Raw genomic sequence first — 24,938 nt, forward strand, 5'->3', positions numbered from 1 at the left:
TTTATTGACACATCGGCCATTTCCCACCAAGGCAGGGTGGCCCAAAAAAGAAAAATTTTCATCATCATTGTCTTGTCAGAGGTATGCTTACACTACAGTTCTAAAACTGCAACATTAACATCCCTCCTTCAGAGTGCAGGCACTGTACTTCCCTTCTCCAGGGCTCAAGTCCAGCCTGCCAGAATTTAATTCTGGGTCAACAGGAGTTCAGACTTATGAACCATAAGATGAACATACTACCATAATTAAAATTATATGAAGCCACTTTTCCCAAATCTATGTATGTAAATGTAATTCAGATCAGTCTAAAATGCTGTGACAGGCATTCTTATGCTAGAGTTTCTCCTCAATACTATCCACTGTCTTAACCTGGAAGAATTCCTTCTGCCAGAGATTTGAGCAAGGAAAGCAGAGTGTACCCCACAGTGTCCCTCCATCCTTCCCCTGCAATTGTATCTGTAGAGTGCAGCTTCTTTGCTTTGAAACAAATTAAAACTTGAAGAATTAGACACTGCTGCCACATTTGGGAAACTTTATTGTGGAAGCATTTTGCCAACATGTGGCTTCTTGTGATAAATGATTTAAAAAAACGACAAGTTGAATGATGTTGCAGTGTCTGACAAATGTGATAAATGGTTTAAAAATCATTTGTCAGACAATGCAACATCATACAGTCTTCAAGTGGCTTCTTGTTGGTAATCAGACTGATTACCTCAAACTCCTTCTCATCTTCCACCATTCATCTCTCTAGTGGACTGAGGAAGCCACTTCTTGGAGAAACATTTCCACGATAAAGATTCCCAAATGCTGCAAAAGTGTCTAATTCTTCAACTTGTCAGTTTTCTAAACCATTTATATCACAAAATAAAACTTACTCCAGAAAATTTCAAGGGAAAAAAAGGACTGCACAGCTTTGCCCTTCTATCAATTGAAAAATTATTACTGCAGAATATTCAGAGCAAGGCAGAATTTTATAGCAAAGTTACTGATAATTTTGCTCTAAAGTCAAGACAAATTCCACTGATTTATGTTTAAAATGGTAAGTTAATAATATTTATGTTACTACTTCCTATTTTACTGGCTGTCTCAATAAATGTCTCAATAAATATGTCTCAATAAATGAGGCAGAATTTTGTGGATATAGGAGGGTGGGTGCAGGAGGAAAGAGGAGTGACTGGTGGAATGATGGTAAAGGGTGCGATAAAAGAGAAAACGGTAGCTTACGAGAGGTTTTTAAAAAGCAGAAGTGACATAAGAATAGCAAAGTAAATGGAAAGTAAAAGAAAGGTGAAGAGAGTGGTGAGAGAGTGCAACAGGAAAGTAAATGATAAAGTGGGAGATGAACTGTCAAGAAATTTTGCTGAGAATAAGAAAAAAAATTGGAGTGAGATAACAGGGTAAGAAAGGCTAGGGAACGAATGGATTTGTCAGTTAAAAACAGAGTAGGAGAGTTAATAGATGGGGAGCTGGTGATACTGGGTAGATGGCAGGAATATTTTGAAGAACTTTTAAATGTCGATGAAGAAAGGTAGGCAGTAATTTCATGCACTAGCCAGGGAGGTATAACATCTTTTAGGAGTGAACAAGAGCAGGATGTGAGTGTGGAGGTGTGTGAAGCATTACATAGAATGAAAGGGGATAAAGCAGCTGGAACTGTTAAAAGCAGGGGGAGATATTAAGATTAAGATGTTTATTCTGACATGATACATGGTTGTACAGAGGAATATAATAGTTGAGTGTGCATTCCAAAAGACCCTTTGTATGCAGAGCATTTTGGGAAAACTTTAAGATTAACTTAAGACTAGGAAGGCAATAATAATTCATATGGTCATTAGATGAGTTACAATAAGTACAAGAGAACTGAATATTCTATTAGGTAATGCAACATGGCTTTGATAAGTCTAGTAGAGAATTATTACACCATTGACTTAGTTTATAAAGATTACAGTATTACAATGGAAAAAGTTAAAACAATTTACAATATGATGTATTACAGCTTAGTACTATTTAAAACAATGAAATCTGGTATTACAATGGAACAATTTAAAAACAATTTACATTATGATGTATTACAATTTAGAACTATTTTAAACAATGAAATTTAGACATACTTATTTTGAAGTACTTAGTAAGTGGTTGAGCATTCATCAGCACAACGCGAGTAGCTTTTGAGTAACTGGTAGTGATTAGGTATGGTTTGTTCTGGTTAATTTTCAGTGATGTGGGATACGAAGTAGGAGTCGACTTGTCTAAGGCAATGTGTAGTGTATATATTATGTAGAGAATTCGTAGTGTGGAAATGAGTAGGTGTGGAGTTGTTAAAAGTATTAGTCAGAGGGCTGAAGAGGGGCTGCTAAGGTGGTTTGATCATTTAGAGAGAGTGGAACAAAGTAGAATGACTTGGAAAGCATAAAATCTGTAGGGGAAGGAAGGCGGGGTAGGGGTCATCCCTGAAAAAGTTGGAGGAGGTTTTGTGGGCGAGGGCTTGAACTTCCAGCAAGCGTGTGTGAGCGTGTTAGATAGGAGTGAATGGAGACAAATGGTTTTTGGTACCTGATGAGCTGTTGGAGTGTGAGCAGGGTAATATTTTGTGAAGGGATTCAGGGAAACCGGTTAACGGGACTCGAGTCCTGGAAATGGGAAGTGTACAATGCCTGCACTTTAAAGGAGGGGTTTGAGATATTGACAGTTTGGAGGGACTTCTAAGTTGTTGTATCTGAGCTCCTCTGCAAAGACAGTGATTATGTATAAGTGATGGTGAGTGCTGAATGATGATGAAAGTGTTTTTTCTTTCATTTTGGGTTTTTCTTTCTTTTTTGGGTCACCCTGCCTCGGTGGGAAATGGCCCATGTGTTAAAAATGAAAAATATATATATCCTTCAGCTTTATAAAAAAGTTTGTGTGTCATTTTCAATACCTTAGCATTGTTTTCACAACACATCACTAAATAACAACTAAGTCACTGGATAACAACACACCACCTGATAATATGGCACTGGATAACACACCACTGGATAACAACACCACCACTGGATAACAACACACCACTGGATAACACACCACTGGATAATACCACCAATGGTTAACAACACCAATGGATAACAACACCACTGGATAACACCACCACTGGATAACAACACACCACAGGATAACAACACACCACTGGATAACAACACACCACTAGATAACAACACACTACTGGATAACAAACCACTGGACAACAACACACCAATGGATAATAACACACCACTGGATAACACCATCACTGGATAACAACACACCACTGGATAACAACACACCACTGGATAATAGCACACCACTGGATAGCAACACACCACTGTATGTAAGTTTATTCAGGTATACACAAATACAGTTACATAGAATTATCATACATAGCAGCATATGTGTAGAGAACCTAGGATAACCCAAAAAAGTCAGAGTGACTTATTTCCACTGGGGTCCTTTTACCTTATTATTATAATATAAAGGTTATAATATTTTCTTATTATTCTATAATGAAGATAACATCTTATTATCATACTAAAAAGACTATCTACTACACGAGGGTCATTAAGACTATCTACAATACGAGGGTCATTACTAGGAATAAGGTAAAATTTACACATATGTTTTCTAAAAAAAAGAAAATCATTCCCCTCCCTTTCTGTAGCTACATTCATCAGACACCTTTTGCCACTCTTCTTGAACTGGTTCATGCTATGACTGGCTTTGACATGTGCAGGTAGTCTGTTCCATTCCTTTACTGCTGTACAATAAAAGGTGTTTGAAGCTTGGCCAATGACTGTGGGTACTGCAAAGTTGTGTTCTCTCCCCCTAGTACTGTGATTGCTTTGGTTCCCAACCTGGATAATAACACACCACTGGATAACACCACTGGATAACAACACACCACTGGATAACAACACACCACTGGATAACACACCACTGGATAACAACACACCACTGGATAACACACCACTGGATAACAACACACCACTGGATAACACACCACTGGATAACAGACCACTGGATAACAACACACCACTGGATAACACACTCACTGCAAGATAATGATTCATTACACTGACCAACAAAGATTTCATTTCAAGTTTAAAAACATGAGCATCTACCTAATTCTGGGATGTTGAACCCTTGGTTTTGGTCTAACTTGTAGAGTTTCTGTGAAAGACAGCCCCACTGTGAATGATTTCACCAAGACATAGGCATCACAGGGAACAGATATCAGAGGAAACCTGATGATCAGTTTGACGGACCTTCACGTAAGTCTTATAATAGGCAGTAGGTACGATGGATTGTTCTTTAACCCTTTGACTGTCGCAACCCCAAATCCTGAGGTGTCTCCTGGTGTCACAAAATATTTTAAAAAAAAAAAAAAAAAAAAATTTTCTTATGAAATGATAGAGAATCTTTTCCCGATGGTAATGACACCAAAAATACGAAATTTGATGGAAAACTTATGGAATTATGCTCTCGCGAAGTTAGCAACCTCGGCGACATTTACTCATTGGCAATTTCGCCCACTTTGAGCCCTATTTTCAGTCAATTCCATTGTTCCAGTCCACCAAACTCATAGCTATTTCTTTAGAACTCCATTTGTTCTATCGACGGAGTACAAGAAACTGCCTATTTACCAATTTCAACTAGCCAATAAAGTGGTCAAAAATTGGCAATTTGGCCAATTTCATGCAAATTAAAAAATATGTCAATTTCAAAAGAGGGTCCAGAATGAACAATGCAGACATTCCTGGCATTAAAATAACATTTTCTCTGTTCATCAGTCACATCTCCAGGCCCCTGTTATAATTCTCTTGCTTTCTATTTTGAATTTTTATTCACACAAAAAATAGAAGATTTACTGTTATGCAGACTACTGCAATATTGTAATAATTGTATAAATAATGTCAACCCATTCGTGACTGCGTATCAGAATGGCTAGTTGGGCATTTATTGGACTATGACATCATTTGTTTACTCTTGAACATTTCTGCCACTTTGAGCTCCATTTCAAGATCCTTATCTTAGTAAAACCAATCAAAATCACTTCTGTTTCTATAATATGTTCTCCATTCTACAAACGAGACCAAGAAAACAAGAATACAACAAATAATACTATACAAAAATACACCTCAAATTCAGCGTTTTAATCCAAAAACACAGTCGGAGTTTTTTTTTTCTCATTATGCAATGTGTGCTGTAGGATTTTTTTTTATACTACGCACACTGACCACACAGACCCATTCTCTAACATGTGGGCCTACCAGCTTTCTCCGGCTTGATTTGAAGCTGCTAGAATTTTTGAGTATACAGTGGACCCTCGGCCAATGAAGGCATTGTCTAACGATAAATTCGACCAACGAAGCGTTGAGCATAAAAATTTTGGCTCGACCAATGATGAAAAACTCGACCAACACGATTCATCCAGCCTGAGCACCTCAGCTGCCCTGTCGTCATTGTTTACAAGCCAGCATGGATGGTTCCACGCATATATTAGATAAATTTTGTATTATTCCATTGTTTTTAGTGCTTAACTGCTAAATAAGCCACGATGGGCCCAAAGAAAGCTTCTGGTGCCAACCCTGTGGTAAAAAAGGTTGAGAAATACTATCGTACCACGGTCAGCTGCTGCTGCACCACAGGCAACTGTTGCTGCTTCTGCACCACCATCAGCTGTTACTCCACCACCATCAGCTGTACTACTCAAAGATGTGGAGAGAGAGTTTTTGGTGTGGCTTAACGAGAAACAATTACCAAGAAACAATTTACCCCAGAGGGTTAGCCACCCACGATAACCCAAGAAAGTCAGTGCATCATCGAGGACTGTCTAACTTATTTCCATTGGGGTCCTTAACCCTTTCAGGGTCCGTCCCGTAGATCTACGGCTTCATGTTGAGTGTCCAAACCATAGATCTACGCCAAAATTCTAGCGCCGTCAAATTTAGCGTGAAAGCGCTCATAGGCCTACATGTGAGAGAATGGGTCTGTGTGGTGGGTGTGCGCCATAAACAAAAAATCTAGGCGCCCGCATAGCATTGTGGGAACGCCGGCTCAGTTACCCTTGTTCACCATGCCTCGTCGCAAGTCAGCTCTCACTCCACAGAAAATTGGGATTCTCCTCTTCCTATCTGATAGTTCTGACACTGATGGAAGTGGAAATGAAGACGAATTCTTTGGCTTTGATCAGTTAGTGACCGAAAGGAATGACCAGGATATCGATAATAGTGCAGAAAACCCTGAAGATCCTCAACCTTCTACCTCTGGTGTGGGCACTCCTCAGTCACGGTCAGTTGTACCTCAACGCAAGAGAAAACTATTATTTTCGCGTGGCCAGGCCTCTGACTTCAGTAATGATGATGATAGTGACGTGGATTGTGATTTTATTGCTCTTGACAATCATTCGAGTAGTGATAGTGAGGAAACATATTCACCAGTGAAGCGTCAGTATGTATGCCGCCGCATGCACTCGGGTAGTGTACCCTATGCAGTGCCCAGGGGACGGAGTACATCCCGGAGTACATCCCGTGGCCCTACACCAGGTTTAGATAGTGATAGTGAGGATGATGTGGCTACACTTGGCATGGATAGACCACAGGCATCAGTAGATGGTGGTAGTGGTGATGGTAGTGGCACCGCCATGCATGACTCGCCAGCCCAGGCTGGGACCCACGCTGCTGACTCCGCAGTTCAAGGACAAAGCGGAGCGTCAGCCACCAGCCCACCACAACCACAACCACCCGCACAACCAGCCTATGATGTTCAGTATCCACCAGCAAACCGTATCTGGGATTGGCAGCAAAAACCCAATTTTGTTCCCAAGCCCCACCACTTTGATGACTCTCAAAGTGGAATTCTACCTACTTGTCCCCTTGGAACCACGGCCAATGAACTGGAATTCTTTGAATTATTCTTTGACCAGCCATTGATGGAAACTATTGTCAAGGAAAGTAATAAGTATTTTGAGTACACCATGGCAAATACGATCATATCACCACAGTCAAGACTACACTGGTGGAAAGAGACGACTGTTGCAGAAATGTATTTGCTTTTAGCAACAATAATGCTTATGCCTCATGTCTATAAGCATAATATAAAAGCATACTGGTCCACAGATCGGTTAATTTCTACCCCGGTCTTCAGTGAAATCATCCCAGTGAACAGGTTTATCTTACTGTTACGTATGTTGCACTTCTCTGACAAAACCAGGCCTGACAGAAGTGACAGGTTATACAAGATTAGAAATTTTTTTATGTATCTCAAACAAAAGTTCAGCATATACTTTTATCCATTCAAGAATCTTGTAATTGACGAGTCTTTGATTTTGTTCAAAGGTAGGCTGTCATTCAAGCAGTATATACCGAGCAAGAGGAAATGCTTTGGTATAAAACTGTTTGTACTCTGTGACTGTGACAGTGGCCTAGTGTTGGATATTGTTGTATACACGGGAAGTAAAACATTGAAAGATACCAAGATGTTATTGGGTATCTCAGGTGACGTAGTGAGAAACATGATGGCACCTTATCTTGGTAAGGGGCATACATTATATACCGATAACTGGTACACAAGCCCATTACTCGGTGATTTCTTGCTAGTGAACAAGACAGATGTGTGTGGCACAGTGCATTCTAATCGTAAACATATGCCCAGGCTCAACGCAAGTGCTCGTGGTGATGACATGCAGGTGTTTACTGCCAATGACGTCATGGCATTACGGTGGCATGACAAACAAGATGTCACATTGTTGACAACCATTCACCGTAATGAAATGCAAGACAGTGGCAAAATTGATCGAGTGACTAATGAACATATTCGAAAACCAGTGACAGTGATTGATTATACACAAAACATGAGCTTGGTTGACAAATGTGACATGCAGATTGGTTTTGTTGATAGTGTTCGTAAGAGTTACAAGTGGTACATGAAAATCTCCTTCCATCTCATGGACATTTCAATGCTCAGTGCATATAATATGTACCAAATAAAGACTGGCAACAGACCACCGTATTGTGAATTTTGTTTGTCTGTTGTCAGACAACTCATAATGAAGTACCAGGTAAGAACACCTGCTGTACAACAAGGTCCTTGAATTCCTCAGGATATACCCAAGCATTTGAGGAGGGAAGGTGATCATTTCATAATACAGCTTCCTTCAGATTGAAGAAATTTGCTCAGAAGAGATGCATCGTCTGTGCACAAACAAAACGACGGCAACAAAGACGCAAAGACACTCGGTTTATGTGTGAGGCATGTAAGGTGCCTCTGTGTATGGTGCCTTGTTTCAAGGAGTTCCACAAGCTCCAGCAGTTCTAAAACCATGTCCAGTGATTGTAAATATGTAAATATATGATAGAACATTAGTATTATACAAGATTTGTGCATGTTTATTGTAATAAACAACAGTGGTAAACAATAATATGATAATAACTTTAGTGCGGTTATTGTGTTCAATACAGTGAGTTTATATATATACATTATATACAGTATTGGTCTCTCAGGCCCCAAATGTTAGTAGGAAAAGAAAAAAAATTGGAAAAGAAAAGAAAAAACTACAAAAACTGCTAAATAAAGTAATGCGCGTATGTGGAATTCGTCGATGTTGCCGCCACCACATCATTTTGGACAAACTTCTTGGCACTGTATCTCGGTAAGTACTGATCAGAAATATTGTTTTTGTCTTATTACCTTCACAAAAATATGCTCTTTAATTCTGCAAGAAATTTTTTTTTTTTTTTTTTTCAAAATTTCTTGGACACTGGAGCACCACTTCAGATTTTGGCCTTGGACCCTGAAGCGGTTAATCTTGTCCCCCAGGATCCGACTCATACCAGTCAACTAACACCCAGGTGAACAGGAAAAAAATGCCTGGAACTAGAGCTCATATTGGTGAATTTAAGGCCAGCAAAGGTTGGTTTGAGAGATTTAAGAATCATAGTGGCATACACAGTGTGATAAGGCATGGTGAAGCTGAAAAATTCCAACCCCAACAAGTGTCAAGTGTTCAATTGTGACAAAACAGGCCTGTTCTGGAAGAAAATGCCAAACAGGACCTACATTACTCAAGAGGAAGAGGCACTCCCAGGACACAAACCTAACTCTCATGTTTTGTTGTAATGCTAGTGGGGATTGCAAAGTGAAGCCTTTACTCATGTATCACTCTGAAAATCCCAGTGTTCAAGAAAAACAGTGTCTCATCACTCATCAATGCTCTTCAATAAAGGTAAGTGTTATTTAACATTTATTATGTAGTTATTGTGCATATCTCATTGTTTTCTTTGTAGGGAAATGTATATATTTCATAAAAAAAATTTTTTTTTAATACTTTTGGCTGTCTGGAACGGATTAATTGGATTTCCATTATTTCTTATGGGGAAAATTAATTCGATTAATGAAAAATTCGCCTAAAGATAAGCTCTCTGGAATGGATTAATATCATTGGTCGAGGGTCCACAGTATATACATCAAACACACTGGCTCGTAAGACGTATATATATATATACGACCAAAACAGTCAAAGGGTTAACCCCTAACTGTCCAAACGTAGATCTATGTTTTATTTTTCCTGCTTCCAAATTTGGCACAATTGGCCTGAGATGCCTGGTCAGCATAGAATGGGTCTTAACCTTCGGTGTGCACAGCATTAAAAGAATCTGGGACCACTCAGTACCTTGTGGGAGCACCAGTTCAACTGAGCACCAGCTAGAGCAAACAGCGCAGCAAACACCAAGGATTCACTGATGTCATGTCATATTAACACTCCCCTTTTAAGAGGAAAGTGATGCTGACCCCGAGTTTAGTTGCTCTGAGGTGGATGTGGCCACAAGTGGTCACGGAAATATGTATCAAAAACCTCGATAATAACCCATGTGCAACATTTGTGCAACACCAACACCCTTTCAATTTTGGTACCACTGGTAGTGTCATCCTGCCAGAATGTCCTATAATCCATGCCCTAAGTAAAAGGAAACAATTCTGGAATGTGTAATGTGTTTGGCAGGCTGGCTGGCCAGCTGGCTGGCTGACCGGCGGCTGGCTGACCGGCAGCTGGCTGGCCGGCGGCTGCGGGAGGCTGGCTGGCTGGCTGGCTGGCCGGCGGCTGGCTGGCTGGAGGCTGGCTGGCTGGCTGTCTCTATCCCCATCTGTCTGTCTGTCTGTATCTATCCCTATCTCTTTCTCTGTATCTGTCTCTATCTCACAGAAACACATATGTAAATACAATTATACATAGTGTAAATTACCTAGGATAACCCCAAAAATCCAGACAAAGTGCTATACTGTGCTTGCAGATATAATGCATAATAAACATGACTGGTAACTGTCAAGTAATACGCATTTTCACTTGTTCAGGAAGCAGACATGATCGTGTGTAATACCAGTTGGGTCATGAGCAACTCTCTGAGACAAGAGAGACAAGCAGACAGAAAGACAGACACATACTGGCAGACAGAAAGACAAACACATAGACACACAGAAAGACAGACACACAGACAGATAGACAGAGAGCTAGACAGACAGATAGACAATGTTTATTTGTAACAGTGAATACAAATAAAGCGAAGGCAGTGTACGCTCATCAAATGTCACCGTTAGCTGCACTGTCAGCAGTGGAGTGACACACATCTTACATCATGCTTCAAGGGAACTTATTAGTATTATTCTTCTTCTTTCAACAAACTGGCCATATCCCACCAAGGCAGGGTGGCCCAAAAAGAAAAACAAAAGTTTCTCTTTTTAAATTTAATAATTTATACAGGAGAAGGGGTTATTAGTCCCTTGCTTATTATTTTTTTATTATTATCACACTGGCCGATTCCCACCAAGGCAGGGTGGCCCGAAAAAGAAAAACTTTCACCATCATTCACTCCATCACTGTCTTGCCAGAAGGGTGCTTTACACTACAGTTTTTAAACTGCAACATTAACACCCCTCCTTCAGAGTGCAGGCACTGTACTTCCCATCTCCAGGACTCAAGTCCGGCCTGCCGGTTTCCCTGAACCCCTTCATAAATGTTACTTTGCTCACACTCCAACAGCACGTCAAGTATTAAAAACCATTTGTCTCCATTCACTCCTATCAAACACGCTTATGCATGCCTGCTTATTATTATTATTAAATACTCCCACATATCCAAAACATTGCTGGAACCTATAAATACTATTTATATATTTCTAGACAATAGTATGTGACTAAGGTAGGTAAAAATGTTCACCTGTCCCTGTGTTTGTGATTATTTGAGTACTGTTTCAGTAACTAATATTAGTATCAGAAAAAAAGATTAACTATGAAATCACAAGAACTACTACAAATCATAATTATCAGAACATAAAAATTATACGAATTAACAAAAATTGAGGAAAAAAAGGTACATCGGCAACACTTCTGCTAGCAGCAGTGCTTCATGTTGCTGTCATGTGAGCAACAAGCGCCGACTTTGCGGCCTTATATTTCCATAAGTATTAACTCTAGAATTTTTTTTACATTACTTTATGTAAAAAAATGTTCTCTTCATTAAAAAAAAAAAAAAAAAAAAGATTTTTTTTCAATATATTCGGAGCACTGGGAGAGTGAACGCAGATCTACAATTGGACAGTTAAGGGGTTAAAGCCTTTTACTTAAATTCTAAAGAAGGTTACAATGTTTTCTCCTGGCCTTATACATTTTATTGTAGTCAATGTGCTTATAACTATACTCACAGGTGCCCTCAGAAAGTCTTCTAATCTGGTATGTGAGAGCTCCAGCACTTCTTCACCCTCAATTATTTCTGATAGATGAGCCTGGATGAAAGTTCCGGTAGTTTTTCCTAATGCCTCCAAGTTAAATCTGAAAAATGTATAACTGAAATGGAGACAATTTTTATGGAATTTTCTAATGAACACTAAAACAACGCTGCTGTTAATGGATGCAAACTTCCAAAGGAAAAATATCTAAATCTCAGGCACTAAGAAAAAACATTGAAAATTTAAGCATTATGAAAACTAACATCCAGAAAGAATGATAAGATTAGCTTTCAATTTTCATTCAAATTTAATGGAGAAAGTGTACCTAAAATCAAATCTATAGTGAAAAATTAAGTAGATAAAACTTGTAAACATGTACTTCACGTTATCAGGTACAGTATGTCATACGTTGGAATCTACAGCCAGGTGATATAATATGCATTACTTATGTTATGGTAAAAGGCTATTTATTTTATCATGTCATGGGCATAAAATTGTCTTTTTTTTTTTTTTCTCCAGTGTTTGCCATCCTACAAAACTGTGGAATAAATGGGATTAGGTCAGGGGTTTCAAATAGAGTTAGAGCTAAAGAAGGAGTAGCAATAATGTTGAAGGATAAGCTATGGAAGGAAAAGAGGGACTATAAATGTATTAATTCAAGGATTATGTGGAGTAAAATAAAGATTGGATGTGAAAAGTGGGTTATAATAAGCGAGTATGCACCTGGAGAAGAGAGAAGTGTAGAGGAGTGAGAGAGATTTTGGGAAATGTTGAGTGAATGCATGGGGAGTTTTGAATCAAGTGTGAGAGTAATGGTGGTTGGGGATTTCAATGCTAAAGTGGGTAAAAATGTTAAGGAGGGAGTAGTAGGTAAATTTGGGGTGCCAGGGGTAAATGTAAATGGGGAGCCTTTAATTGAGTTATGTGTAGAAAGAGATTTGGTAATAAGTAATACATATTTCATGAAAAAGAGGATAAATAAATACACAAGGTATGATGTAGCACGTAATGAAAGTAGTTTATTAGATTGGTGGATAAAAGGTTGATGGGTAGGCTCCAGGATGTACATGTTTATAGAGGGGCAACTGATATATCGGATCATTATTTAGTTGTAGCTACAGTTAGAGTAAGAGGTAGATGGGAAAAGAGGAAGGTGGCAACAACAAGTAAGAGGGAGGTGAAAGTGTATAAACTAAGGGAGGAGGAAGTTCGGGTGAGATATAAGTGACTATTGGTAGAAAGGTGGGTTAGTGCAAAGATGAGTAGTGGGGGGGTTGAAGAGGGTTGGAATAGTTTTAAAAATGCAGTATTAGAATGTGGGGCAGAAGTTTGTGGTTATAGGAGGGTGGGGGCAGGAGGAAAGAGGAGTGATTGGTAGAATGATGAAGTAAAGGGTGTGATAAAAGAGAAAAAGGTAGCTTATGAGAGGTTTTTACAAAGCAGAAGTGTTATAAGAAGAGCAGAGTATATGGAGAGTAAAAGAAAGGTAAAGAGAGTGGTGAGAGAGTACAAAAGGAGAGCAGATGATAGAGTGGGAGAGGCAGTGTCAAGAAATTTTAATGAAAATAAGAAAAAATTTTGGAGTGAGTTAAACAAGTTAAGAAAGCCTAGGGAAAGTATGGATTTGTCAGTTAAAAACAGTAGGGAAGTTAGTAGATGGGGAGATGGAGGTATTAGGTAGATGGCGAGAATATTTTGAGGAACTTTTAAATGTTAAGGAAGAAAGAGAGGCAGTAATTTCATGCACTGGTCAGGGAGGTATACCATCTTTTAGGAGTGAAGAAGAGCAGAATGTAAGTGTGGGGGAGGTACGTGAGGCATTACGTAGAATGAAAGGGGGTAAAGCAGCTGGAACTGATGGGATCATGACAGAAATGTTAAAAGCAGGGGGGGATATAGTGTTGGAGTGGTTGGTACTTTTGTTTAATAAATGTATGAAAGAGGGGAAGGTACCTAGGGATTGGCAGAGAGCATGTATAGTCCCTTTATATAAAGGGAAAGGGGACAAAAGAGACTGTAAAAATTATAGAGGAATAAGTTTACTGAGTATACCAGGAAAAGTGTATGGTAGGGTTATAATTGAAAGAATTAGAGGTAAGACAGAATGTAGGATTGCAGATGAGCAAGGAGGTTTCAGAGTGGGTAGGGGATGTGTAGATCAAGTGTTTACATTGAAGCATATATGTGAACAGTATTTAGATAAAGGTAGGGAAGTTTTTATTGCATTTATGGATTTAGAAAAGGCATATGATAGAGTGGATAGAGGAGCAATGTGGCAGATGTTGCAAGTATATGGAATAGGTGGTAAGTTATTAAATGCTGTAAAGAGTTTTTATGAGGATAGTGAGGCTCAGGTTAGGGTGTGTAGAAGAGAGGGAGACTACTTCCCGGTAAAAGTAGGTCTTAGACAGGGATGTGTAATGTCACCATGGTCGTTTAATATATTTATAGATGGGGTTGTAAAGGAAGTAAATGCTAGGGTGTTCAGGAGAGGGGTGGGATTAAATTTTGGGGAATCAAATTCAAAATGGGAATTGACACAGTTACTTTTTGCTGATGATACTGTGCTTATGGGAGATTCTAAAGAAAAATTGCAAAGGTTAGTGGATGAGTTTGGGAATGTGTGTAAAGGTAGAAAGTTGAAAGTGAACATAGAAAAGAGTAAGGTGATGAGGGTATCAAATGATTTAGATAAAGAAAAATTGGATATCAAATTGGGGAGGAGGAGTATGGAAGAAGTGAATGTTTTCAGATACTTGGGAGTTGATGTGTCGGCAGATGGATTTATGAAGGATGAGGTTAATCATAGAATTGATGAGGGAAAAAAGGTGAGTGGTGCGTTGAGGTATATGTGGAGTCAAAAAACGTTATCTATGGAGGCAAAGAAGGGAATGTATGAAAGTATAGTAGTACCAACACTCTTATATGGGTGTGAAGCTTGGGTGGTAAATGCAGCAGCGAGGAGACGGTTGGAGGCAGTGGAGATGTCCTGTTTAAGGGCAATGTGTGGTGTAAATATTATGCAGAAAATTCGGAGTGTGGAAATTAGGAAAAGGTGTGGAGTTAATAAAAGTATTAGTCAGAGAGCAGAAGAGGGGTTGTTGAGGTGGTTTGGTCATTTAGAGAGAATGGATCAAAGTAGAATGACATGGAAAGCATATAAATCTATAGGGGAAGGAAGGCGGGGTAGGGGTCGTCCTCGAAAGGGTTGGAGAGAGGGGGTAAAGGAGGTTTTGTGGGCAAGGGGCTTGGACTTCCAGCAAGCGTGCATGAGCGTGTTAGATAGGAGTGAATGGAGACGAATGGTACTTGGGACCTGACGATCTGTTGGAGTGTGAGCAGGGTAATATTTAGTGAAGGGATTCAGGGAAACCGGTTATTTTCATATAGTCGGACTTGAGTCCTGGAAATGGGAAGTACAATGCCTGCACTTTAAAGGAGGGGTTTGGGATATTGGCAGTTTGGAGGGATATGTTGTGTATCTTTATATGTGTATGCTTCTAAACTGTTGTATTCTGAGCACCTGCAAAAACAGTGATAATGTGTGAGTGTGGTGAAAGTGTTGAATGATGATGAAAGTATTTTCTTTTTGGGGATTTTCTTTCTTTTTTTGGGTCACCCTGCCTCGGTGGGAGACGGCAGACTTGTTGAAAAAAAAAAAAAAAAATTGGTGGGTTTAGGCCAATCCTTTAAAATAGATAAAATAAAGTTTCACTCAAATACAGACAATTCCCATTTTACAATGGGCACTGATTCCAAGAAAACCCATTGTCACTCTGTTAATTTATTAATGACCACTGTACTATCAAACCTTATTATGGTACAGTATATAAAATATTACGGTTAGTTCAAGATGAAAAAAAATATTCTTCCCTAAAAGGCATGTTACTACATTTAAATCAACACTACAATGGAAAAATATTACTGTAACACTCACCAAATATAGGTTAGCATACAGCATTAACCAGCCTGAAGCAAGTGTCAGGTGGTGGGTAGCATCCAGCACTGCTTAGCTAATGCAAGTATTAACTTTTATCTCACAGAAATATAAGAGAGTACACCTCCTCCTTGTCTTGCAAGTTTCTCACAGGCAAAGAGTTATTTTTTTCTTAAATCAGGTTACACTAAAGATAGTGTGGGTTGCCCACACTGTGTTGTGATTCAACAAAATAAACTTAGCATATACTGAACTGTTCATTCTTTGATTATACAAATTAAGAAAGGTGTACAGTATACAATTTCATGTTTAAGATAAATGTTGTTCTCTAGTTTTTCACGAGAGAGAGAGAGAGAGAGAGAGAGAGAGAGAGAGAGAGAGAGTGAGAGAGTAAGAGAGTGAGAGAGTAAGAGAGTGAGAGAGTGAGAGAGTGAGAGAGTGAGAGAGTGAGAGAGTAAGAGAGCGAGAGAGAGAGCACAAGAGAGTGAGAGAGAGAGCGCAAGAGAGCGAGAGAGAGAGCGCAAGAGAGCGAGAGAGAGAGAGCGCAAGAGAGCGAGAGAGAGAGCGCAAGAGAGCGAGAGAGAGAGCGCAAGAGAGCGAGAGAGAGAGCGCAAGAGAGAGAGAGAGAGAGCGCAAGAGAGCGAGAGAGAGAGAGCGCAAGAGAGCGAGAGAGAGCGCAAGAGAGCGAGAGAGAGAGCGCAAGAGAGCGCAAGAGAGCGAGAGAGAGAGCGCAAGAGAGCGAGAGAGAGAGCGCAAGAGAGCGAGAGAGAGAGCGCAAGAGAGCGAGAGAGAGAGCGCAAGAGAGCGAGAGAGAGAGCGCAAGAGAGCGAGAGAGAGAGCGCAAGAGAGCGAGAGAGAGAGCGCCAGAGAGCGAGAGAGAGAGAGCGCAAGAGAGCGAGAGAGAGAGCGCAAGAGCGAGAGAGAGAGCGCAAGAGAGCAAGAGAGAGAGCGCAAGAGAGCGAGAGAGAGAGCGCAAGAGAGCGAGAGAGAGAGCGCAAGAGAGCGAGAGAGAGAGCGCAAGAGAGCGAGAGAGAGAGCGCAAGAGAGCGAGAGAGAGCGCAAGAGAGCGAGAGAGAGAGCGCAAGAGAGCGAGACAGCGAGAGAGCGCAAGAGAGCGAGAGAGCGAGAGAGCAAGAGAGAGAGCGAGAGAGAGCGAGAGAGAGCGAGAGAGAGCGAGAGAGAGAGAGCGAGAGAGAGCGAGAGAGAGAGAGCGAGAGCAAGAAAGTGAGAGAGCGAGAGCGAGAGAGGGAGAGCGAGAGACAGCAAGAGAGAGTGAGAGAGTGAGCGAGAGTGAGAGCAAGAGAGTGAGGGAGTGAGAGAGTGAGGGAGTGAGAGAGTGAGAGTGAGAGAGTGAGAGAGTGAGAGAGTGAGAGAGCAAGAGAGTGAGAGAGTGAGAGAGCGAGAGAGTGAGAGAGCGAGAGAGTGAGAGAGCGAGAGAGTGAGAGAGCGAGAGAGTGAGAGAGCGAGAGAGTGAGAGAGCGAGAGAGTGAGAGCGAGAGCAAGAGAGAGCAAGAGTGAGAGCGAGAGAAAGCAAGAGAGCAAGAGAGTGAGAGAGAGCAAAAGAGAGCGAGAACGAGAGAGAAGGGGGAGAGAGGTACCATAATTGACTCCACTTTGCAGACAGTGAGAAAGCAGCTTCTACACAAGATGGGCAACAAAGAGCATCTACACTCTGGTTGTACCTTTCTCAAGAACATCACTTCATCTGAGATCATTCATTCCCAGAATGACTCAAGCCTAGAACATGTTCGCACAGCATAACAACATCGACGGAATAAAGTCTGTTGACCAAATGAAATCGCTGGCTCACAGACGGCTCCAACTTCACTCTGTTCCCTATTTGTATGCTTCATAACAATAAAAAGCTTTCATATGAGATGAGATAGGTAACAACTCTTAGCTTGTAAATAAAGTTAGTAACTCTTACCCTAACCCTGTTATTATTATTATTATTATTATACTAAATAAAAATAAATAGGAAGAGAAAGAGAGAGGGAGGGAGAGGGGGAGAGACATCAATCTTACTGTTGCTGCTTGTATAGCACTGTCAGATGAAATGAGAGAATGGGAGGGAGGGAATGTAAGAGAGGGAGGGAGGTTAAGAAAGCAGAAGAGCACGACTGAAAGTGAAGGGGAGAAAGAAGGAGGAATAAGAAGTGAGAGATTCATCTGAGTACTGTACAGCCATATAAACTTCAGTTAAAAATATGTATGATATGGAGTATTACATTTGGAGAATGGATCTCTAAGTATGTCATGGGTATCTAGAAAAATAGTCTCCAAGCTCCAAATACTTGAGTAACGAATGTTTATCAGGAACACATTAGGGTTGTAAGTGGGGGTCTTACTGCATTTAAATTTATTCTTCTCAGTTATTTCTGAATAATGTTAAGGCAAGCTATTTCCATTTATAAACAATAACTTATTTTTATATAGCCATACTTAAGTTCTGGAAGTGGGAAGTACAATGTCTGCACTTTAACCCGTAAATGGTCCAAACGTATATATAGGTTTTTTCAACATTTGATAGTAAAATGTGTAAAAAAACTTTGATCTACTTTTTTTTTTTTTTGTTAAATTTGAAAATATGTAAAAAAAACGTAATCTACTTCTGGAGCACTACGCATGTGAACGTAGATCTGCTTGGACCGTTTACGGGTTAAAGGAGGAGTTTGGGCTATTGGCAGTTTGGAGAGACGTGTAATAGGACAGTATATATATAATTGGGGCCCTGATATTATATTCTATATGGAGTTTATTATATTATTTCAGATCACTTTTTATACTGTATCTTTATATATGCCTCTAAACTGTTGTATCTGGGCACCTCTGCAAAAACAGTGATTATGTATGAGTGAGGTGAAAGTGTTGAATGATGATGAAAGTATTTTCATTTTGGGGATTTTCTTTCTTTTTGGGTCACCCTGCCTAGGTGGGAGATGGCTGACTTGTTAAAAAAAAAAACTTGTGAAATTTTGTGGAGTGATAACATCCATTGTGTAGTGTATCTACGAACAGTTACATACTGGATATGCAATATTGATCTATATTTTGCCAAGACTACTATCAGATATACAGTGAACACTGTATCATAACACTGGAGATTGGTTATTTAGAAATTGTGGTAGCTTCATGCTAAACTGCACATGGGCCCATGAAGGCAGACTAGAAATTTCTTTTAAAAGCACATTGCATCACCCCAATAACAATGAAAATTTATAATTAACACAACCCAAAGCACTAAAAACTTAAGTCAATTTTTAGCAAAATTGTTAAGTGACAAGAAAGCAACACCTAATAATTGGCCAACTTGGATGTATCATCTCACTTGACAAGAGACCTAAGTTATCTACTACATGCAAGATGAGGAGACCTGAAGTCATCTATTACTTGCAAGATGAGGAGACCTGAAGTTATCTACTACAGTGGAACCTCTACTTGCGAGTGTGTCCACGTGCGAGTTTTTCCAAATACGAGCAGTCGATGGGTCGATTTTTTGCTTTCATACGCGAGCAAAATTTCCACAAGCGAGCAGACCTCAAGGCAGGTTCCTTGATCCTGGTGAGGGGCTCTTGCTCTTGATCTCGGGAATTGTATCTCATTTGTTTGTTGGACTATCTTATTGAAACTTGGGCAATGTATGATGGAAAGATGCTTCTTAACGTACACCAAAAATGAAAGAAATCTAAGCATAAATAATGGAGTTCACTTCTCAGCAATTAGCCACCAATTTGCGGTAATTTCGAATGATTTTTATGGTTGTATTCTCGTTTTTTGGTCTCGTTTGATAGAATGGAGATATATTACAGAAATAGATATGATTTTAATTGCTTTCATAACAAAAAGTACCTTGAAATAGAGCTCAACCTAGGAGAAATGGTCCATTGCTTGGCTGTTTCAGAGTCGTGAATGGGTTGACATTATTTATACAATTATTGCAATAAGGAATAACAGTAAATCTTATAATTTTTGTGTGAATAAAAATTACAATTTATATAATAATAACAATAATAATAATAATAATCATAATAATAATAATAATAATAATAATAATAATAATAATAATAATTATAATAATAATAATAATAATAATAGTATAATAATATAATACAATAATCATAATAATAATAATATAATATGTATAATAATAATACATATATAATAATAATGTACTACATATAATAATTATAATAATAGATGGCTTCAAAAGGCTGTCACTAGATGGCAGTGTTTACCACAACAAAGAGGGAGCGGTTATGGCCGCCTCCACCTGTTACATAATGACATACAGTGGACCCTTGACCAGCGATATTAATCCGTTCCTGAGAGCTCATCGTTTATCGAAATTATCGTTAGTCGAGTTAATTTTCCCCATAAGAAATAATGGAAATCAAATTAATCAGTGCAAGACACCCAAAAGTATTGAAAAAAAAATTTTACCACATGAAATATTAATTTTAATACACACAAACTGAAGAAGACATGCACAGTTACATGACACTTACCTTTATTGAAGATCTGGTGATGATTGATGGGATGGGAGGAGGGGAGAGTGTTGATGGTGTTAGTGTTTAGAAGGGGAATCCCCTTCCATTAGGACTTGAGGTGGCAAGTCCTTTTCTGGGGTTACTTCCCTTCTTCTTTTAATGCCACTAGGACCAGCTTGAGAGTCACTGGACCTCTGTCGCACAACATATCTCTCCATAGAGGCCTGTACCTCCCGTTCCTTTATGACATTCCTAAAGTGTTTCACAACATTGTCAGTGTCACAATTAAACACTTGTTCAGGTTTCATTTTTTCACTGTCTATGTACTCCTTGAATTCCTGCACATATTTTTCAGCTGCTTTTTGGTCCAAACTGGCAGCCTCACCATGCGTTATCACACCATGTATGCCACTACGATTCTTAAATCTCTCAAACCAACCTTTACTGGCCTTAAATTCACTCACATCACCACTAGTTGCTGGCATTTTTCTAATTAAATCCTCATGCAACTTCCTAGCCTTTATGATCGCTTGAGAGATGCTATCTCCTGCTATCTGTTTTTCGTTTATCCACACCAATAACAGTCTCTCAACATCTTCTATCACTTGCGATCTCAGTTTCGAAAACATAGCTGCACCTTTGGCAAGAACAGCTTCCTTGATTGCCATTTTCTTGGCCAGAATAGTAGCGATGGTTGATTGGGGTTTTGTGTACAACCTGGCCAGCTCGGAGACACGCACTCCACTTTCATACTTAGCAATGATCTCTTTCTTCATATCCATAGTAATTCTCACCCTTCTTGCTGTAGGGTTGGCACTAGAAGCTTTCTTGGGGCCCATGGTGACTTATTTTGCAGGTGCAATCACTAAAAAGGCTGTGATAATATGAAATGTTCCGACTGTATGCTTGGAAGCAACCGCGGTGGCTGGCTGGCTTGTAAACACTGGCCAGAAGTGGACGCGTCTCAGACGGAACGAATAGTGTTGGTCGAGTTTTTTAGCGCTAGTCGAGGCAAAATTTTTGCGTTAAAATGTATCGCTGGTCGGATTTATCGTTAATCGATGCCATCATTGGTCGAGGGTCCACTGTATTTTATTCATTCTAGAGTATATATCATGTTTCTATGTTATTTATATTGTTTGTTATGTCATATTAGATGAACTGTGATATATAAATAAGCCGTATAGATAATATTAGCGAAATTATTCATGAAATATTTTGCCCAGTCTCCATACAAACTCTCGTCAACCGTCGACACCACCCATACCACCACATGAATGACATATTTTATTCATTCTAGAGTATATATCATGTTTCTATGTTATTTATATTGTTTGTTATGCCATATTAGATGAACTGTGATAGATAAATAAGCTGTATAGATGATATTAGCGAAATTATTCATGAAGTATTTTGCCTGGTCTCCAGACAAACTCTCGTCCACTGCCGACACTGCCCATACCACTACATGAATGACATATTTTATTCATTTTAGAGTATATATCAGGTTTCTATGTTATTTATATTGTTTATTATGTCATATTAGATGAAGTGAGATTGATAAATAAGCCGTAGAGTTGATATTAACAAAATTACTGAAGTACAGAATTCCACTGGAACGGATTAATTGCATTTCAGTTAATTTAAATGAGGAAAATCGACTCTGCAAAAGAGCAAATCCAGTTGCGAGCAAGTTCATGGAACGGATTAAACTCGCAAGTAGAGGTTCCACTGTACTTGCAAGACGAGGAGACCTCAGGTTATCTACATGAAGAAATATATTTTGTTGAGATGTAAAGCACAGCTATATATTTGTGAGTGGTAAGTGAGCCAAGAAACTTATTCACTTTGCAATTAGATTTGTCAATACGTGTATATGATGGCTGCAGCCATCCTCCTCAGTTACATTCTTATGTTCTAGGTAAAGCCAATGACCTGTATGGAAATGCAGTACATAATGAACATAGTTTGTGGCAGCTATTAAATGTGGATCATTCAGAAGCAAAGTTGGAGAAAAGGTCTCAGCAACTATACCTACCCAGGGATACCCGATGACATTAAATACTACATCAATGCAGCACAAATCCCCTTACCTTGACAAAGTTGCTGACATAAGGATATATCAGAAAAGCTTTAACCCTTAAATGGTCCAAACGTATATATACGTTTTTTCAACATCTGAAAGTATGTAAAAAAATGTAGATCTTTTTTGTTTTACATTTGAAAACGTGTAAAAAAAACTTTTATCTACATTTTTTTTTGTTAAATTTGAAAATATGTAAAAAAAAAGTAGATCTACTGTTGGAGCACTACGAATTTGAACGTCGATCTGCTTGAACTGTTTAAGGGTTAAACATCCATTTTGACATTTACAAAAATGAACCTAAATATTTTGAAAGACTTGAAATTTGATATATTTACCAATCATTATTTTGTTAATTTTTAATACACATGCCTAAGGGTGCAGTATCTGAAGATTTTCTTTTTCACGACAAACACTTTCACAGACCAATATCTACCCCCTCCCCCACTACAAATTTTCACCTATAAACCAGACTTTAGGAAAATGAAGAATGACAGCAATCATATTTAAAACTTTGAGCCTTGTTCTTACTTTGTAGCCATGTCACGTACAGTCAGACAATTTGCTGCATCCAGGTATCTTTCAAGATATTCTGCACAATGCTCTTTTAACTTAGCAATGAGAAGCTTGTTGGCCAGCCGCAAAAGTTCTGCCACATTGGTTTTGTCTACAACAACTGTCCCTGTGTACATATAAGCTAGGAGGCAACGGAATACTTCAGGATCTTGCGAGTTGATGGTCAACTGCTCCTTGACAGTCTTACTGGCTGTAAATGGGACATACAATATACTTCATGAAAACATCAATAAAATAATTTTACAAATATGTACTATAATCATGCAATGCAACCAAATAATACCTATTAAGTCATAATAAAATGTCACCTTCTGCATATCTATGGCTATTGTATTTGAATTTATTAACATACTTTATGTCTCCAATTGAGACAGGGTCATCCAAAAAAGAGGAAGCATTTTTACCATTTTTCAGTCCATGTCTTGCCAGAAGTATGCAGACATTATAGCTCAGATGACCCTCTGAACTGCAACATTCCCACCCCTCCTTCAGAGTGCAGGTACTGTACGTCCCACCTTCAGGACCCAAGTCCAGCTAATCAGTTTCCCTGAACCCTTTCATAAATGTTACCATGCTCACTCTGTGTCAAACTATAAAAATCACTTGCCTCGATTCACTTCTAAGATGCTCACACTAGCCTACTGGATGTCTAAGCCCCAAAGACTCAGAACCTCTTTTACCCCCCTTCGTCCAACCTTTCCTAGGTCATGGACATGTCATCAACACTGTCTTGAAGGAACCAACATGACCAGGTCCTCACTGGATGCTCCAATACATTGCAGAATCCTACTGTTTCCTTTGTTGGATGGCATGCCTTATGTAATCCATTGACCTGTGCAACTGTCTCTTGTGTCAGCATCTCATTCCTGCTCATATTAATTTGTCAACAGCCAAAAATGTACTATGAACTTGGCACTCAAGACCATATGACACAGGGGGAACATGGACATAAAACTGTCCACCATACAAGTCCAGAAGGCACCTAGGATGCAGCCAGTAACCCTAAGGAATCCTGAGAGTTCCCACATCAAGTATCAAGGTGAGCATAACTTTTTTTTGTCTCATCAACAAACCTACCAGGGCAGGGTATTATTTTAGACATGAAGGTATGCCAGGTGATGGTGCACTTAAATGACAAGCACTGTACTTCCTCAATACACCAGGACCCCCGTATCTGTGGGGATACGTTCCAAAGACCTGCCATGGATACCTAAACCTCGGATAGTAGTGAACCCTATATGTGTATACAAGTCATTTTTCATTTACATACATATCTATTATAAAGTTTAACTGATAAATTACACATAATAAGTGTGTAATTTTTCAATTAAACTTCACTTTTTCACTAATGGGAAGCCTTTCAAGGCTTTTCTTAGGCTCTGAAGAAACTTCCACCATCACTACTTTTGAGGCCATTAGTAAGCAAAATTAAGTTATTTCCAGGCCACAGTAAACAGCAAATAACTGAAACCACAGTTAGTGGACCCACAAATACAGGGGTCCTACTGTACTCCCTACCTCCAATCTGATATTCAATCTTTTACTGCCTAGACTTTTTTGTTTCTCTCATCAGCTTGCTCTTTCCTATATTCACCTGTAATTTCATTCTTTCCTTCTTTTATTTGACATACTGAATGCAATTTTTTCAATTCTAAACACATAATATAGTATGTACTGTAACACCTGTACATCAGAATATGACTTACTCTAATCTAAATAAAAATCTAACAATGTTTATATACAGTACAGTACATAAGAATACATGAACAGTACAGTAGTAATATATAACTTAACATAGTAATATTAAACAGAGAAGCCAATGAAGAAAATTATTAGTAATAAATGTTCTCAGTAAGATATTATTCATTCTTATATCTTTATATGATACAGTGGACCCCCGGTTATCGTAATTAATCCGTTCCTGAGAAAGTGACTAAACCCAAATCTGATGATTTCCGAATTCATTTTCCCAACAAGAAATAATGTAAATCCAATTAATCTGTTCCAAACACCCAAAAGTATTAAAAAAAAAATATTTTTTTTACATGAAATATACCTTTACTTACACAGAAAACAATGAGACATGCAGAATAAAATGACACCTTTGCTGAAGACTTGTTGATGTA

At 39.0% G+C, this 24,938-nt stretch overlaps 1 protein-coding gene across 2 annotated transcripts in view; it reads right to left on the minus strand.

Annotated features, from left to right (window-relative positions):
- LOC128695088 (uncharacterized) overlaps positions 1–24,938 on the minus strand; it is a 146,982-nt gene that overhangs the window by 109,619 nt on the left and 12,425 nt on the right. For both annotated transcript variants that reach the window (XM_070091445.1, XM_053785485.2), the window contains exons 3-4: positions 22,768–23,002; positions 11,706–11,832 (exon numbers count right to left, since the gene is read on the minus strand). In XM_070091445.1, coding sequence (XP_069947546.1) covers positions 11,706–11,832; positions 22,768–23,002 — 362 coding nt within the window. The remainder of the gene's footprint in view (positions 1–11,705; positions 11,833–22,767; positions 23,003–24,938) is intronic.

Source organism: Cherax quadricarinatus, chromosome 35, assembly GCF_038502225.1.
Source record: "Cherax quadricarinatus isolate ZL_2023a chromosome 35, ASM3850222v1, whole genome shotgun sequence".
Classification (NCBI taxonomy): domain Eukaryota; kingdom Metazoa; phylum Arthropoda; class Malacostraca; order Decapoda; family Parastacidae; genus Cherax; species Cherax quadricarinatus.